The sequence below is a fragment of the Chenopodium quinoa genome, unplaced genomic scaffold, assembly GCF_001683475.1.
Source record: "Chenopodium quinoa cultivar QQ74 unplaced genomic scaffold, ASM168347v1, whole genome shotgun sequence".
NCBI classification, from domain to species: Eukaryota; Viridiplantae; Streptophyta; class Magnoliopsida; order Caryophyllales; family Amaranthaceae; genus Chenopodium; species Chenopodium quinoa.
In genome coordinates this window covers 912,402-930,616 of record NW_018744955.1, presented here as the reverse complement: position 1 = coordinate 930,616, position 18,215 = coordinate 912,402, and the positions used below count along the sequence as shown (strand labels likewise).

General features: G+C 40.1%; 2 protein-coding genes and 1 pseudogene across 5 annotated transcripts; 2 read left to right on the top strand and 1 right to left on the bottom strand.

Annotated features, from left to right (window-relative positions):
* Positions 1 to 308: 308 nt before the first annotated feature.
* On the top strand, positions 309 to 7,796 carry LOC110706387 (annotated as a pseudogene).
* Positions 7,624 to 15,934, bottom strand: LOC110706388 (glutamate 5-kinase-like). 4 transcript variants are annotated; one of them, XM_021884313.1, is made up of 14 exons: positions 15,736 to 15,934; positions 14,945 to 15,163; positions 14,133 to 14,230; positions 13,885 to 13,927; positions 13,274 to 13,335; positions 13,099 to 13,155; positions 12,909 to 12,944; positions 12,750 to 12,827; positions 12,332 to 12,398; positions 12,152 to 12,214; positions 11,353 to 11,456; positions 10,880 to 11,039; positions 8,055 to 8,309; positions 7,624 to 7,706 (listed from the first exon to the last, which is right to left on the bottom strand). In XM_021884313.1, the coding sequence occupies exons 1-12, from the start codon at positions 15,791 to 15,793 to the stop codon at positions 10,941 to 10,943; spliced, it is 984 nt and encodes a 327-aa protein (XP_021740005.1). In that variant the 5' UTR covers positions 15,794 to 15,934; the 3' UTR covers positions 7,624 to 7,706; positions 8,055 to 8,309; positions 10,880 to 10,940. The 4 variants fall into 4 exon arrangements, with proteins under 4 accessions (XP_021740005.1, XP_021740003.1, XP_021740002.1 ...); XM_021884311.1 differs by lacking the exon at positions 7,624 to 7,706 and having other exon boundaries at positions 7,872 to 8,309; XM_021884310.1 differs by lacking the exons at positions 7,624 to 7,706; positions 8,055 to 8,309 and adding an exon at positions 9,937 to 10,033.
* LOC110706386 (AAA-ATPase At3g50940-like) lies at positions 8,319 to 10,078 on the top strand. The gene has a single exon (XM_021884309.1). It carries the CDS (start codon positions 8,681 to 8,683, stop codon positions 10,073 to 10,075), a length of 1,395 nt encoding a protein of 464 aa, XP_021740001.1. The 5' UTR covers positions 8,319 to 8,680; the 3' UTR covers positions 10,076 to 10,078.
* Positions 15,935 to 18,215: the final 2,281 nt, after the last annotated feature.

The following is an 18,215-nucleotide window of genomic DNA, read 5'->3' as shown; positions in this document are numbered from 1 at the left end:
AATGGGGAGAAATATAATGGGTATTTGATCAACCAAATTGGATCAAAATAAATCTTATACTGCATAACTCGTCGAATAATTATAACTAATAAAGGGATGGAGAGAGTAGAATGTAATAAATCATTTGGACTATTAAATTGAATTGGTTTATAACGGTATAATATTAATAAATTATTAGATAATCTTCATTGAGTGATGTTAACTAGAGGCTTTCCTGAAGCCAGCTTAAAGCAGGAAGTGTTGTAGAAAAATATGTGGTAAAAAAATAATTGCAATGTCTGCAATATCTGCAAAAGAAGACGGATAAAACAAAGCTAATGACACCTTTCCAACTTAGAAAGAACACTTTCCAACTCAATCAAATGTACTATTTACGTACAATACGAAAAAAACGCGGTAGTTTTTTAAGCCTTGTGCATTAAGAGAAATGCCTTGTTAAAATTGTATGAAAGTCACGAGTTAGTTTTACCTTACATTTCTTGGCCTAAAAACAAAACAAGAAATACAGTATAGCTCTTCTCCATCAATTGATTCCATGGCTCCAAATATGCCTTCAGCCACCTCTATATTATCAGCCTACACCGCTTTCGCAGCGTCGATAATGGTGGTGAAAACAATGCTCAACGAAGTTCGAAACATCGCAAACCAAGTCATCCCTCAAACCCTTCAAGAAAAGATGATTGTGAAAGTCAGCCAACTTTTGAAAATTCGTTTTACAGATGAAGAAATCTTGACCATTAACATCAGCAAGCACTGTGACTCCCTCACCAAGAACGAAGTCTATGAAGCTGCCCATACCTACTTGAGCACCAAAATCAACCACTCGAACAAGCGCCTTAAATTGAGCAAAGCCCCGAGAGATAAAGACCTCTCAGTCAGCATTGACAAAGGGGAGGTGATCCTTGATTCATTTGAAGGGATCACGTTGAGATGGGTCAAGCTCGTGTGCGACGAGCTATCCCAAGGACATATGGGTCATAAAGTGAACATGATGTCCATGGAGTTGAGTTTCAACAAGCAACACAAGGAGAAGGTTTTAGGGAGATACATTCCTTTTGTGTTAGAAACAGCTAAAAAAATTCAGGATGAAAGCAGAGTAGTTAAGCTCTACAAGATGGGAGATCCCTTTGATGATCCGTCGTCAACCAACCTCCATCATCCATCAACATTCGATACGTTAGCCATGGAGCCTGAGGTTAAAAGGGCACTCATTGATGATCTTGATAAGTTTGTGAGGAGAAGGTGTTATGGAACGGGTCAATAAGGTCAACAAAGCTATCGGACCAATTCAACCACCACTTTTGGTGTACTCCAGGCGCGCAAAACAGGGGCAGCAGCAAGGGTCAATTGTGAGAAGGAACAATGAACAACAGGACAAGGCCAATTAAGGGGAAGTTGAGGAAAGAAGGCAGCCTCCTTTAATCATAACCTTTGTGGGTTTCTATTTTAGTTAATTAATGTCACATGTTCTAGTTAAGTCTTGAGTATATGTATTGTAGTTAGGGGACAGTAGAGACTATCGAGAAATTAGTGAAAATACATGAGAGACTTGTGGCCTCAAGCTACTGTGAGATTCATAACCTCAAGTTATGCCTATCCCTTGTAATTCAATCATCAGTGAATCAAATACTCAAGTTTAAGCCTTGGTTCTTGCAAATTGTCTTAAATTATAATTGCAATAAGTTAGTCTATTACAAACTTGGTATCAGAGCGGTGGTCCTGCGGCCGTGGTCACCGGAATCCACCACCCCCCTTTTAAGCCAAAAAAAAAAAAAAAAAAAAAAGAGATGGAAAACAGCACCTCGCAGAGGGTGGACGCCCTGGAGGGAACGCTGGCAGACCTGAAAGCCCAGATGGCTACCATCGTGGAGAAACTACAAACCCCGGACGACAACCTGTCGCGAGCAGTAACAGCAGCCGTAAGGGCTGCCATGGAGGAGGAGAGACAAAAAATCGCGGAGGAAAGGAAGAAAACCGAGGAGAACGTAACAGCCGCCGTTGATAAGGTGGAGGAACGTTTGATTCGCTTCCGATCCACGGTCGATACACAAGCCGCAATCGATCGCCAGAAGATCACCAAATTGCAGGAGGAACTGGAGAAAACGAGGCAACCTCAAGCACAAGGAATGCAGCAACCTATTCCGGTGGTGGAAGAGAACAGCCCGCGATTGGGTGGGGGGAATAACCTCACGCCAGGTAGAGAGAAGCCGTACGAAGAGCAAGACTGGCCGCACTTTGAACAAGGGGATTGGCGCTGGAGAGGAGCCGGAGAGGGCGGCGGCGGTGGCGGAGGCGGTCACTGGAAGCACCGGAAGTTGGAGATGCCACTCTTCGACGGGTCAGACCCCGATAATTGGACGGCGAGGGCCGAAATGTACTTTGATTTTTACAAATTGACGGAGAAGGAAAAGATGGAGGTAGCGGTAGTGGCGATGGATGGAGCCGCTCTGAAATGGTTCCAGTGGGAGCAAAAGCGGCGGCCTTTTTATGGGTGGCCGGACCTCAAGCAGAGGGCCTTGAGCGAATTCCGACCTTCCCACTCGGGAACGCTCCACGAACAGTGGCTGGCGGTGACGCAAGAAGGGTCGGGGTCGGTGGCAGAATACCGTCGGAAATTCATTGAGATGGCGGCGCCGCTAGAGGACGTGCCGGAGAGTATCATGCTAGGGCAATTCATCCACGGGTTGAACAGGGAAGTGAAATCGGAGCTGAGACTCCTCAACCCGCCTAACCTTGAAAGAGCCATGGAAATGGCAGGAAGAATAGAAGAGAAGAATCGGGTTCAGCTGGGAAAGAAGCCATTAAGTAATTGGAGAGGTGGGTCAACGGCTGGGCCCTCAAACTCTGGCCCAATGCAAGGCAACCCAACCTTCAGTAAAGGAGGCCTCATAGCTTCCTACGGGCTACCCAGCAGCAGTGGGCCGCCCAAACCCTGGCCCAAGGCTCCTGAGTCCCAAGGGTCCGTGAATTTGGGCCGGGCCACGTCGGGCCCAAGTCAAAGTGTTTCCGGGGTTACGAGGAGGTTGACCGAGAGTGAGTTAGCAGAAAGGAGGACAAAAGGGTTGTGCTTTAAGTGTGATGAAAGGTGGGGTGTAGGGCATCGTTGTAAGAGAAAGGAGCTTAGTGTGTTGTTAGTCGCGGAGGGTGAAGTCGAGTTGGAGGACGAAGGGCCGGAGTTGGGAAGTGACACCCTGTCGGAAGAAGTTGGAGGCATGTCGTTGTGCTCGGTGATCGGGATACACAACCCAAAAACGATGAAGTTGAGGGGAGTAGTAAAAGGGCAAGAAGTAGTGGTGATGATTGATCCCGGGGCTACTCATAATTTTTTAGCTATTTCGGTAGTCGAGCAAGCGGCCATACCCATCTCACAAGGTGGGGAATTTGCGGTATCCTTAGGAAACGGGGATACAATTCGTGGTAGAGGAGTGTGTAAGGGAGTCAAGGTGGAATTGAGGGGAGGTATCACCGTTATTGAGGATTTTTTTCCTCTCACTTTAGGGAGTGCCGAGGTAATTTTAGGAGTTCAATGGCTCGAGAAGTTAGGTCCGGTGGTGACTAATTGGCGTACTCACATCATGAAGTTCAACATCGGAGGTGTGCCGGTGACCCTTACCGGAGACCCTACTCTCGAAAAGACCCAAGTTTCGTTAAAGGCCATGGTGAGGGTGCTTAAAAAAGAGAAGTTAGGCCTTTGGGTCGAATTCAACCAAGCTGAAACACAAGAAATGGGCCCAACTGAAGTTAGCCCACCTTCTTACTTGATGAATGTCTTGGGCCAATTTAAAGGGGTCTTCAATATGCCTAATGGGCTGCCACCAGAAAGGGGCCATGAGCATTCCATTGTTCTTAAAGATGGGGTCGACCCAATTAGTGTGAGATCATATAGATTCCCACAAATTCAAAAGGATGAAGTTGAAAGGCTTATCCGGGAAATGCTCGAATCCGGGATTATCAAACCGTCTTCTAGCCCCTTCTCAAGTCCGGTTTTACTCGTGAAAAAAAAAGATGGCTCGTGGAGGTTTTGTGTAGATTACCGGGCCCTCAACAAGGAAACCGTTCCCGATAAATATCCAATCCCGGTTATTGATGAGCTATTAGACGAGTTACATGGAGCAACGGTTTTCTCCAAGCTCGATTTGAAATCCGGTTATCATCAAATCCGGGTTCGACCGAGCGATACTCACAAGACGGCTTTCCGGACACACGAGGGGCATTATGAGTTCCTCGTGATGCCTTTCGGCCTCACAAATGCGCCGGCGACGTTTCAATCACTTATGAACGACGTTTTTCGGCCATATTTAAGGAAGTTTGTTTTGGTCTTTTTCGATGATATTTTAATATATAGTAAGGCAGCGGAAGAGCACGTCCATCATTTACAGTTGGTCCTTCAAAAGTTGGAAGAAAATCAATTATATGCAAATTATAAGAAATGCGAATTTGGGAAGGGTGAAATTGCATATCTTGGTCATGTCATATCGAAGCAGGGAGTTTCCATGGATGGAGATAAAATTCGATCCATTGTAGAGTGGAAAACCCCGAGGAATCTCCGTGAGCTTAGGGGATTTTTGGGATTAACGGGTTATTATCGCAAGTTTGTCAAACACTATGCTCAGATTGCCGGCCCCCTCACGGCTCAATTGAAGAAAGAAAATTACGGATGGACGGAAGAAGCCACGGCAGCGTTCCAGAACCTAAAGACCGCCATGACCACAGCCCCGGTCCTGGCTGTTCCCGATTTCCGCGAAGGTTTCGTGGTGGAAACCGACGCCTCCGGATACGGATTGGGGGCAGTAATGATGCAGCGAGATCGCCCAATTGCTTTCTTTAGTAAACTCTTGGGGGTGCGAGCTCGGGCCAAATCGATTTATGAGAAGGAGTGAATGGCTATCTCATTGGCGGTGGCGAAGTGGCGCCATTATCTATTGGGTCGATCATTCGTTGTGCGCACGGATCAGCAGAGCCTCAAGTACTTAACTGAGCAGCGAGAAGTGAGTAGTGAATACCAGAGGTGGCTTCGGAAACTCGTGGGGTTCGATTTCACCATTCAGTATAAACCGGGCACCGCCAACAGGGTGGCTGATGCGTTGTCACGCAAGGATGAAGCTCTGGTTATCAAACCAGTGAAGGGGACGAAGAAAGAAGATGAAGTGGTTGAGTTTGGGTCTTTAGTTCACTCTTGTTATGTGGACTGGACTGACCTTGAGAAGGAGTTGGAGAATGATAAAGGATTGGGCCAGATTATGTTGGGCTTGAAACAAGGGAAAGAAGGGCCTAAAGGGTTTCACATTGAAGGGGATAGACTCTTTTATAAAGATCGTATTGTATTGCCTAACCATTCAAAATATATTGCTTTACTTTTGCAGGAGTATCACAGTACCCCCATTGGTGGCCATGACGGTGAGCTCAAGACCTATCTCCGACTCACCGCCGATTGGTTTTGGGTTGGGATGAGAAAAGATGTGGCTAAATTTGTTCGGGAATGCGATGTTTGTCAACGAAGCAAGACTATCACTAAGAGGCCGTTGGGATTGCTCCAACCGCTCCCTATTCCCGAGGCTGTTTGGGAGGAAATTTCAATGGACTTCGTGGAGGGTCTTCCCTTATCCCGAGGAAGCGACGCGGTGTTAGTAGTGGTGGATCGCTTGTCGAAGTATGCCCATTTCATTGGTCTCAAACACCCCTTTAACGCCCTCAAAGTAGCAGATTTCTTTGTCAAAGAAGTTGTCCGACTTCATGGATTTCCGGCATCCATTGTGTCGGATCGAGATCGAGTCTTCATGAGTATATTCTGGAAGGAGTTGTTTCGATTGCAAGGAACGCATCTCCGAAGAAGCACGTCCTACCATCCTCAAACCGATGGTCAAACGGAGATCGTGAACAAGAGCCTGGAGATGTATTTGCGATGTTTCATTGCGGAAAAACCAAAGAGTTGGGCTCGATGGCTCCCGTGGGCGGAGTATTCTTATAACACCTCACCCCACACCTCTACTAAGATGACACCTTTTCGAGTGGTTTACGGGAGAGATCCACCCAAGCTGTGGCGTTTAAGGGCTGGTCAAACCATGGTTAGCAGTCTTGAAGAAATGTTAATGGAGAGGGATGCGATATTGGACGAGCTACGATTGAATTTGAACCGAGCCCAGCAAGTAATGAAGGGTTACGCGGACAAACAAAGGAAGGATGAGGAATTTTCGATTGGGGAAAGAGTGTTCCTTAAATTGCAACCTTATCGTCAGAAATCACTTGCGAAGAGACCATTTGAGAAGTTGGCTGCCAGATTCTATGGGCCTTTTGAAATTTTGGAGCGCATTGGCAGAGTAGCTTATAAACTACAACTACCACCACATTGCAAGATCCATCCCGTGTTTCACATCTCACAACTCAAGCGAGCATTAGGGGACTCTACCTGCCCGCCCACGATTCCACCCCAACTCTCCCCCGACTTGGAATTGTTGGTGGAACCAGCAGAATTACTTGAGGTGCGCACCATTAAGAAAGGACCTGTTTTCGTGCTTGAAGTGCTGCTCACTTGGAAGGGTTTGCCAGCGCATGATGCTACTTGGGAAGAGTTCGATGCAGTCAATGAGCGTTTTCCCTCCTTCCACCTTGAGGACAAGGTGAAGCTCACAGGGGGGGGTGATGTTATGGAACGGGTCAATAAGGTCAACAAAGCTATCGGACCAATTCAACCACCACTTTTGGTGTACTCCAGGCGCGCAAAACAGGGGCAGCAGCAAGGGTCAATTGTGAGAAGGAACAATGAACAACAGGACAAGGCCAATTAAGGGGAAGTTGAGGAAAGAAGGCAGCCTCCTTTAATCATAACCTTTGTGGGTTTCTATTTTAGTTAATTAATGTCACATGTTCTAGTTAAGTCTTGAGTATATGTATTGTAGTTAGGGGACAGTAGAGACTATCGAGAAATTAGTGAAAATACATGAGAGACTTGTGGCCTCAAGCTACTGTGAGATTCATAACCTCAAGTTATGCCTATCCCTTGTAATTCAATCATCAGTGAATCAAATACTCAAGTTTAAGCCTTGGTTCTTGCAAATTGTCTTAAATTATAATTGCAATAAGTTAGTCTATTACAGAAGGGAGTTTTATCACCGTGTCGGAAAGGTATGGAAGAGGGGTTATTTGCTGCACGGACCTCCAGGGACCGGGAAATCGAGCTTGGTTGCTGCCATGGCAAACTACCTAAGTTCCACATTTACGACTTTGACCTCTCCAGGATGAAGCAGAGCATGGATTTTAGACGCTTTTTGGTTTCCACAACCAATCGGTCCATAATAGTGATCGAGGACATTGATTGTAGCTATACCAAGTTCCATAACAGGCAAACTAATGAAGGTTCAGGAGATGACCAAACAGTACCACTCGCGGGGCTGTTGAACTTCATCGATGGGCTGTGGTCAAGTTGTGGAGATGAGAGGATCATCGTGTTTACAACCAATTACAAGGAGAGGCTTGATCCGGCTTTGATAAGGCCAGGCCGAATGGATGTGCACATTCATATGTCTTATTTGACTTTTGGTGGATTTAAGATCTTATCATCCAACTACCTCAACATCAGTAGCCATGCTTTGTTTGCGCAGATTGAAGAGCTGTTGAAAGAGGTACAAGTTACCCCTGCAGAAGCTGCACAGGAGCTGATGAAAAGCGATGATATTGATGAAGTGCTTCAAGGGTTTGTGCAGCTCCTCCTTAAGAAGGAAAAAGGCAAACAGGTTCAGGAAAATCTACAAATGCAAATTGGTACAGAAGTTATCAATTAGCACAGTTAAAATTTTCACTGCATCTTTAGAGCATTGTATCTCTCTTTCAGATGAGAAGTTAAGAGTATTTATTCCTTAAATATGTACTGCTACTTGAAATCCTAATTGTTCACATCAACTAGATTATGTTCAACATGATTTGTAGAATGTATAATAACAGGACATATTATAGGTTCATGTTTAAACCCATCATTTCTAAGATGATTATGTCAGGTTATGCAACTGTAATACACGCACAATTGATGCATGCAACGAATTCAGTGTAGAGGCATAAACCTCTTCCGAAAAGAGAAGCTTATCAAAAATTTGACAAAATGATCTACTTGACTGCAATAAGAGTATAAGCCCTGACAATAAGCTTCACGGTCCAGGTGCTTAGTCGATTTATGAACCAACCAAGACTCCAAGAGAGCTCTCAGGTACTTGCAGTTGCAGTATCATGAGATCAAGTGTTTTTGTTCTCGACTACCAAGCTGCAGTAGAAATCGCAGTCAACCCAGTTCTTCATGAAAGAACAAGCAGGGTGGTAACCTGTCATTTATCAAAGGTGTTACCAAAACACAGCATGATATTAAAAATAATAATAAGATACTTGCAAACATAGTTGACTTTGTTTATGGTGTCAGGTGATGGAAATTAAATCTTGTTAGAGAAGCTTTGAAACCTCTCTTCTACATTATTAATTTCTTAATACGAGTAATATTTTATGCAAGTCTTGTTACAGAAGCTTTTTCTTGTCTATAATTTAGTAGTGTATATATTGTCTAGCTACTGGACTCTGATTTCACAAAACTAATTCTCTAATTCACATTTTCTTCTCTGTTTGTAGTGGAGCCTATATATTTTAGCCTAAAAACTGCCTTAAGCAACATCAGTAGTATCACACCTAAGCATTAAAACCCATGGCTACAAATCTGCCTTCGGCCACATCCGTAGTATCAGCCTATACAGCTTTTGCAGCATCAGTGATGGTGGTGAAAACTGTGTTAAATGAATTCCAAAGCATCACATACCAAATAATCCCTCAAAACCTCCAAGAAAAGTTTGTTACGAAACTTGGGAAACTATTCCAAGTTCTTTCAACAGAAAAAGAAATCCTGACACTCAGCATTGATGAGCAATGTGACGGGCTCACGCAGAACCAAGTATATGAAGCAGCCCAGGCCTACTTGAGCACTAAAATCAACCACTCGAATAAGCGGCTAAAGTTGAGCAAAGCAGTGAGAGATAAAGACTTCTCGGTCAGCATTGACAAGGGGGAGGAAATCCTTGATTCCTTTGAGGGGATCACATTGAGGTGGGTGATGCTGATCAGAAGCGAGGAATCACAAATGAAAGTGCATAGATCCATGGAGTTGAATTTTCACAAACAACACAAGGAGAAGGTTCTAGGGAGATACATTCCTTTTGTGTTAAAAACTGCAAAAAGAATCCATGAAGAAAACAGAGTAGTTAAGCTCTACCAGCTCGGGGAATTCCATGATTCTGAGTCATCAATCAACCTTCAACATCCATCAACATTTGACACTTTAGCCATGGAGCCCGAGGTTAAAAGGGCACTCATTGCGGATTTGGATAGGTTTGCGAGGAGGAGGGATTTTTATCGCCGTGTGGGTAAAGTCTGGAAGAGGGGTTACTTGCTGCATGGACCTCCAGGGACCGGGAAATCTAGCTTGGTTGCTGCCATGGCAAACTATCTAAAGTTCCACATATATGACTTTGACCTCTCCAAGATGAGGTACAACTTGGATTTTAGGCAATTGTTGGTCTCCACTTCCAATCGGTCCATAATAGTGATCGAGGACATAGATTGCAGCACCAATAAGTTGCAGAACAGGCAACATCAGGCATATAGTGGTATTAATGAAGACTGCACTGCAGATATAAACTACAATAATGAAGGCTCAGAAGATGACCATTCATTACCTCTGGCAGGGCTGTTGAACTTCATTGATGGGCTGTGGTCAAGTTGTGGGGATGAGAGGATCATTGTGTTCACAACCAACTACAAGGAGAGGCTTGATCCAGCTTTGATAAGACCAGGCCGAATGGACATGCACATTCATTTGTCTTATTTAACTTTTGGTGGGTTTACAGTTTTAGCCTCTAACTATCTCAACATCAGTAGCCACCCTTTGTTCACTCAGATTGAAGAGTTGATCAAAGAGGTACAAGTTACCCCTGCAGCAGCAGCAGAGGAACTGATGAAAAGCGATGACATTGATGAAGCACTTGAAGGGTTTGTGCAGCTCCTCCTTAAGAAGAAAGAAGATGACCAGGCTCAGGGAAATCTATAAACTTATAGTGGTCCAGATATAATCAAGCACATCAAAGACTATTGTATCTACAGAATACTGTAGCTTTCTCTAAGAATGACAACTTTCATGTGATTCCTACCATATATTTTCTCATGAATTTAAAAAATTACTTTCATTTTTTATTATTTTTTATTTTTTTTTATTTTTTTACACCTGTTACCTATATTACTTACAATTACAATTTTCAAACATTAACTTGATTAATATGATTCTTTTGAATTTTATACTGCGTAAATTCAAACACTGATAAGTCAGGTTCTACATTTAAAACATAACTTTTGTCCCTCATTATGTCACATATCAATATTGATACTCCACAAAGAGTAGCACTTTCTCCATTCACATAATTTTTTTTTACTTTGCTATAACGATTTAGTTTTAAGTCCATTATGCTCGAATGCTCTATAAAAACTTAACTTCAACAAAATCTACAAAACTTCAGAATGTCAACAAATTGTAATGAACATTAATTCACTCAATTGTGGCTATAGTTTGATACAGAAGAGACAAAAACAGTATTTTGAGATGAGATCTAAAACTTGTCATGTCTAAATGTAACATAAAAAATAAACTGATGACCCTAATAAAAACAATCCACTCTGTATGCTTATTGATTCATGCTATGGTTCCCTCTAGCAAAGCAAACAGTTTCTGCGGGTTACATAGGGGAAATACCAAAAAGGGTTACTGTCCAAAAATGGTGAGTTTCGCTGATTTATGAGTTATGAAATTGCAGACAGAGTCAAGGATGTTATGCTTAGGTATATGGTAGTCAGGGATTACCAGAGGTAACGGATTATATATGATTATGCTGTCTCTGATGCACATGACAAGCTGTTGATAATTATTTTCTCATAAAACGGATGGCTGTACCCATCCAATCATCAGGAATTTTCCCTTTTACTTCCCCTTTTAAGGCCTTCAAGGAATGATCTGTGGCTGCCTGCAGCAGACAAAGATATTTCAAACGACAACACTTGCGATATTGAGTTAAAGGCAAAGAAGTTACAGCCAATATTGATTCTCAAACCCCTGGGAACCCATATTTGGAAGAGAAGGAAGGGGGGGGGGGGGAGGGAGAAGAGTTTTGTGGTTTTGGCCCTTTTGGGTAGTTTATAACAATGAGAAAGATAGGTAGATTCAAAATTAGATTTCACTACCCCCTCCAGAGACTTTTGCAGCAAGCTTTACTCATAATCACTGGAAAATGTTCAATTGGCTTAGATAGAATCTCACAAGTGGGAAGAAGTGTTTACCTTTACGATATATACATCAATACCAAGTTTTGCAATAGCTGCTGCTTCGGAAATTTTGGTCACCATGCCTCCGGTTGTATCATGAGCAGCAACAGTTATCTCAACTGTATTACACAATAACTGGATGAGAAGCATATCACTTTTTATTCTTCATAGGGGCTAAATGTGAAATTTCCCCTGACTCATTTATAAGTGCAGAAGAATTTATCAATAGGTCATGTTCCCCAAAACCCTTGTCTCTCCTCCCACAGACATTCAATTAGTCTATTTACAGCAATTTCTTATCATCTGCAACTACTATGTAAGAGCACAATATAGTGTAAACAGGAAAGCAACTAAAACCAAGCACTATGGTTGATTAAAAACCAGGGATCTCAACTGTTACAGATTCATGATAAGATGAACTCATTAAATACAGTAGCTGCCTGTATGCACTGCATATTGAGTAGTAACTGTCTTCATATATTTCAATTAGATGAAAATTTGAAATAATATAAGATTGAACTGTAGACAAAAAAATAAAAAAACAGGAATCAGCGTTCAATTATTCAGTCCACTGATGTCTTCTCAAATTCCTTCATGCATTAAATAACTCTACAGATCCTCAGTGTAGTTTATTAGGCTTCAACTATTCACAGAAAGAGATGAAAGGATCCTAACAGAATTATATAATTTTCAATGGTTGTATAGCATTCTATAATATGATCCATGATAAGTCAATACTCAGAAACATTCCAAAGCACTGAGAATTTATCTTTCCAGCATTGTTCAGAAATTAAATCATCTGCAAATCATATACCTTGTTCATTCATAGATTTTGGGGCCGGATTCACAACACGCCAACTTCCTTCTTCATCGACAGCTGTTAGAAGCTAAAATAGATCATGCATTTGTGTAGAAACATCATAATGATTACTCACATCTAAACTTTCAACTGAGAAAAGTCACAGAACAGTGCATTCCCCCAGAGACTGCTTACCTATCTCTTTTAACAACATTGCATCAGGTTCTGATGGTGGACGGTCATATACACCAAAAACATCTGTCTTGATAAATGATTGTATAGGAAAACTTTTATGAACTGCTTGCTGAAACAATGCTAATCAAGTGGTATATTCTTGGCTTAAATTAACATATTAGGTAGTGAACTGCATAATCATACCCAATCTCATACTAGAGCATTAGGTAACTATGTTTTCAGATGATTAATCATTTACTGATCAACAACACATGTTAAAAATGTCACAGTGAAGGGAGACGACATTCAAGATCTGATGGAAACAAAGCTAATGAACAGAAAATTTTTGGCATCAAATACCTATTTCATACTTAAACCTTTTACGCAATAGTTTTAGTGGACCATCTTCACAAAAGATATACACCAACAAAAGGGATACAAGGAAAACAACATATTTAGGCTTCAAGATCTCTGCAATATGCCGTATAATAACATCCCCACTCAAAATTGTGCAACCCTGTAGGTATAATCATGTAAGCAAGCACAAGAAAATTATTTTAAACAGGTAAAGTAAAGAGCTAGACATATGATGACAAACCTGTGAATGATCAAGCACTGCATCCCCATGCAGGACCTAGTAATCAAGACAATATTAATGGTCATGCATGTATCAATAAAGATTTTTAAATGGCAGCTTGAATACACCAACAACTACATGTCAAAGAAGAAAAATGCTATTTGTTGGTGTTATCTTTGGCACAGTAACAGCATACGAACATTGGACTTACAGGGATGAAACCAGAGTCAATAGTTTTAGCCACTGTTGTGACATCAGCGGAAGCAACCTGTATATACAATGCTGCATTGATTAAATTAGGTTTATGGAGTACTCATGTCTAAAGGTATGTTTGCAGGAGAAAAGCATATGAGTTACAAAAATTGACATTATCAATAGTCACTAACATTTCTCTGAAACGTTGTCCATCCACCCGAAAATGGAGATATTCCAACTGAAGGGATACCCTCTGTAATAGAGCAGCAAGTTAGTTAATCACCATATCTTTTACTCAAGCACATACGTAAATACGTAATATTCCTTCAAGTACTTATATGAAGCACTTAGTTGAAGATATGGATGTATGTAAAATAATTTGAGGCTTAAGTGTTTTGCAACAAACTCAAGAGCAGCAAATATAGTTTAATTTGCAAAACGAGAATCCCTTTTCGCCATCCAACAACTTTTCCCTCCCAAACAAATAGGTAGCACAGATCAAGAAGCAGTATTCTTCTTGGTATCAATGTTTATTTACAGTTTCAAACTTTTTGGAAACGGAGTGTTTTAAACCACACGAATTAAAGAGTGTAATTCTATTGTAAGGTTTTAATACTTACAAGTCTGGTACAGAATGAATAAACTTCAATATCCAAGCTTTTCATAGAATTTCCAATGGTTCCAGCCATTCCCTCGATTTTTTTTCTTAAAAAGTAGATTAATATATACACCTCCACTTAACCAGGAACATAAAATAAAAGGCAATCAAGATATATTGAAATTACTGCAACACTAAATTTACCTCGAGCTAGTGCCCTCACAATTTCAAGATTGAGTGATGTGACCTGTAAAAAATAAACTAATGATACTCTTAAAAAACCACCATATGAAAAGCTTTAAAATGCGCTAGTCAAGGCAGCTTAGAAAGATAGCCACATCAGGCACAAGTTTTTATACTTTGACTGAGCTTTTTCAAGAATTTAGCAATTACAAACTAATGGACAAACTTATATCTTGCTGCAAATTTAGGGGGAATTCAACAACACTTACTGAAATTCTGGTCGCAACAAAGCCGGCTTTGACAAGAGACTGATCCAATCCTCCCTTGTGTGCCCCTGATTTGCTGGCTTGAAAATGACCGAATGAGCCTAGATAAGCAGGAAGGTTCATGTACTTAGGATCACCAAAGAGGCATGCACATAGAATATATGAAAGCTCACTACGTCAAGCATTAGAATTACAATACTTAATGAACTTTATAACTAATAGATGTTCACTACAATCCACCTCACCAATGTCGAAATAAAACAGAACAAATGCACAGCTACTAAAACCTGAGTTAATCGTTTTGAAATATGGAAGAAATGTCTCTTGTTATGACCAGTTTTGCATTATAGCACAGAGACCATATGACTTCTGGTCCACTAGCTTGTCACAAACCACAATCTACCAAGACTATACACTATACAGGCTTCCCAATGATAAATGCCACTGATTTCAGATGACTTTTCGGATATTAAAATGCACAGCTCATCTACCTTCCTTAGTTCACTTTCAATGATATCTCAGATCTCATACCTTTTCTCCCCTCAAGGCATTATTCTATAAACAGGTGAAAGCTTAATCGAGTTCAACCACATAAATGATCAAAGCAAACTATAACACACACAGAAACAAGTAATCAAGATTCAAATATACTGGTCAAGGCTCGAGAATAATCTGTATTTGATTCAACCTACTTAAGATGCAACATAGCCAACATTTCTAATCAGCTACTAAATATAAATAGAATGGCAACAATCAAGTCTTCCAGTTGAATAATGCATCCAAAACAAAAGGGTCATCAAAACGAGTTAACGAACCAGCTCCATGAACAACAACAAAGTTGCTGGACTCCAATGTTATTTGATCTGAAATGCCATCTACATCTACAGAAACATCTGCTTTCTCAGGCCTTTTACTCCAATCCATATCCACAATTTCACCAGACATCATTGCTTCTCTCAAGTGTATCGAAACCGCTCTCAAATTTTCTTCATTTATCTTCTCCAATTCATTCTTGCAAGTAATTGCTGCACCTCCTAAACTTGACAACAAACAAAATCTAAATCATTTTTTAATAAATCGTAGCAACCGACATAGAATACTATATCTCATTTCCAGCATTTAAACTGACCATACATGCCAACTTCAAAAACACACATCCTATTCTAGTTTTTAACCGAATAAATCTATTTAATTAATGCATACGGAGCCTAAAAAGTTCAATGATGTAGGTGGGATTCAATCCTAAGTCTTGAGTACAAATTTACCACTAAACTTGACAACTAAAAAAAAATCTGAATCAATTTCTTAGAAATCATAGCAACCAACACAAAATACCATATTTCATTTCTAGCATTTAAACTGATCAAACATGCCAACTTCAAAAACCCACATCTTATTCTTGTTATAAACCCAAATTTGTGGGTACTCTCATATTCCCACCCGAGACTTTAACCAACTAAACTAATCAGGCATTTACAAATCTCAATCGGATTAAAACACAACCAACCCACTTCCCATCTTAGTTTAGTTCATTGTCCATGATTAACATGAATAAAGCTAATTAAAATGAGTAAAGTATGAAATAAAAGGAGGAGAGAAAAAAGACCGAGCTTGACGATGCATCGAAGTGGTTTAGTGAGTGGCGTAGCAGTGCCTTTCTCCATGAAAATCGAGGTTGATTTTGTGTAAAATCAGTGAAATTGTGCTTCAGTTTAAATGCTGGAATTTTAGCAGTTTATCACTCAGATTTGCTCCGTAGGAAAAGGACATGCTTTCCCTGCTTTCTTTGCTGTGAGTCTTGAGCTAAATGACGACAATACCCTTAATAAGTTTTTATGAATACGACTAGGCATTCCATTAAAAGTGAAATGACAAACTTGTAAATAAATGGAAAAGTAAATACATATACACCGTTCATGGTAAAACCACTTATACCATTAGTGATTTACCAAAAATGTGCATTGTTCTACCATGAACAGTATACATTTTTTATTGTTTATTTACAAATCCTTCTAAATTGATTTTCTACCCCCTAGGTATTTCTATTCTCATTCCTTAGCCACCACTACACGACCATACCACCACCCTCCTACCTACCCAAATTAGTAGAAACCCGCACCACGCCCAACCACCTCACCAACTCACCACTCACCTTCTCTCCCCCATCCCTCATCGCACCACCCTTTCCCATGTCGGCCATCCGCACTCCCGAAACCCTATCCCCATCCCCGTAAAAACCAAAAAAAAAATCTTCTCATTCACTGTAAAACGACTGGGATGTTTATCGGGGAAGGGATGTTTCTAGGGTTTCTCGCGGCTGATTTTCGGGGGAGGGGAGAGCTGCGCAGGGGCCAGCGAATGGCGGGGGAGGTGCGATGGGTGGTTTGGAGGACGAATGGTGGCTGGAAAAGGTGGAAAGTGAATGAATTAGGTGGTTGTGTGATGGTTGTGGGATGGTTTCTGTGGTGGTAGGACTGATGGGATTGTTTCCCTTTGTTTTTAAAACAAACAACATAGAGAATATAAGGTACTTTCATTCCATTATTTTCCCATTCCCTTTGGCCTTTGTTCATTCCATTCTGTTTACCTTGCGTGAAGCAAACGACCCCTAACCTTGAATTGTATTTTCTCATTCTTCCTCGATCTTCTATTATGCTTTTAATTCCTTCTTAAGCTAGTCAATTATGAAATGAGAAATCACATCCTTTTTACGCATGTTTATTTATAAAAATTGTCCATCCTTAGGCCATGTTCTCATACGTTTATTTTCATTTCAGTTCAGTTCAACTCATTTCAGTTCAGCTCCTAATTTCCTTCTCTTATAAAATATTCATTTCAACTCAGTTCACCTGAGTTCAGTCTATGAGAACATGCCCTTAATTTATACCCCACTATCTATATTTAACAAATTCAATAAACCTTTTAAAAAAAATCCATAAAAGTCAAAATACCAAAGGGGGTATTATATTAGTATTCCAATTGCCGAAAAATTAACCAAAGGGAAAAACAAAAAAATAATTCACGATCTTTGTTGACAATGTCAATTTCAATTTTGAAAAACCTTATGAAAATTTATCATTTTCACAGCTACAAAAAGAGCAACTCTGGAACAAACGCTTGAACTACTCAGCCGTTTCAAATTAAATATAGAGTCGAAGGAAAGTGGATACTGAAAGATAGTTGTGTAGGGACGACGTGGGAATTGAGGCAAAAATATGGGGTTGCCAAGTTATGAACCACGTTGCATTTTATAGTCGCGCACGATAACTAGTGGCTACATGCGATCTCCCCACAATTTTAATAAATGAAGTACATAAAATTATAAAAATAATATTATTGGACCAAGGTTGCCACTTGCCAATACCATTTTCAATCATAGGCTCAGCCGCCTCCTTTAAAAATTAAAAATCAGTTGCCTAACAAAATAAACCCATAATAAAGCACATAGACATGAAAACCACGGCATTTTCTATATCAAAATTTCTGTTTTCTCACTATCATCCAAAAATCAATCCTATGCTTGGATTCAATACATACTATACACTATTGCCTTGTTTGTTTTAATTAAAACGCTTCTTTTAAATAGGTACGGAGTATATTAATATAAACCTTTATTTTTTTAATTTTTTATTTTTAAAAGCATATAAACCCCTTTAATTAATAATATTTTTAATTATTAATAAATAAAAACTAGATAATAATTGATATTAATATAATATATGATGATTTAAATAACTATTGACAAGACTATAATTTTTTTTTTTTAATTATGTATAGAAATATATTAATATTCAAGCGTATTATTTGACTTTTGCATTTTTATATATCATCCGTTCCTTGTAAGTATACATTATTCAACACTTTCTTTTTCTATCTCTTTAATTATTCCCATGTACGACTTTTTCTTACTTTCTATTACTTCTAATCCTTAATTTTAAGGAATCTACAACTTTCTTAATTCATATGAAAAATCTCAAATATGTTTTGTATTATGAGACGGAAGAAGTACTTGTTATACAACTCTGCAATCGTAGTCATTAAGAGAAATCAAAGAAACAAATAAAAGGACATTGTTGTATGTTACTG

Coding starts and splice junctions, on each gene's coding strand:
- LOC110706386 (XM_021884309.1), top strand. CDS start 8,681: ATGGCTACAAATCTGCCTTCGGCCACATCCGTAGTATCAGCCTATACA.
- LOC110706388 (XM_021884313.1), bottom strand. CDS start 15,793: ATGGAGAAAGGCACTGCTACGCCACTCACTAAACCACTTCGATGCATC. Junction 13,336..13,884: donor TGTGAGGGCACTAGCTCGAG/GTAAATTTAGTG, acceptor GCTCTATTACAG/AGGGTATCCCTTCAGTTGGA. Junction 12,828..12,908: donor CAGTGCTTGATCATTCACAG/GTTTGTCATCAT, acceptor TTATACCTACAG/GGTTGCACAATTTTGAGTGG.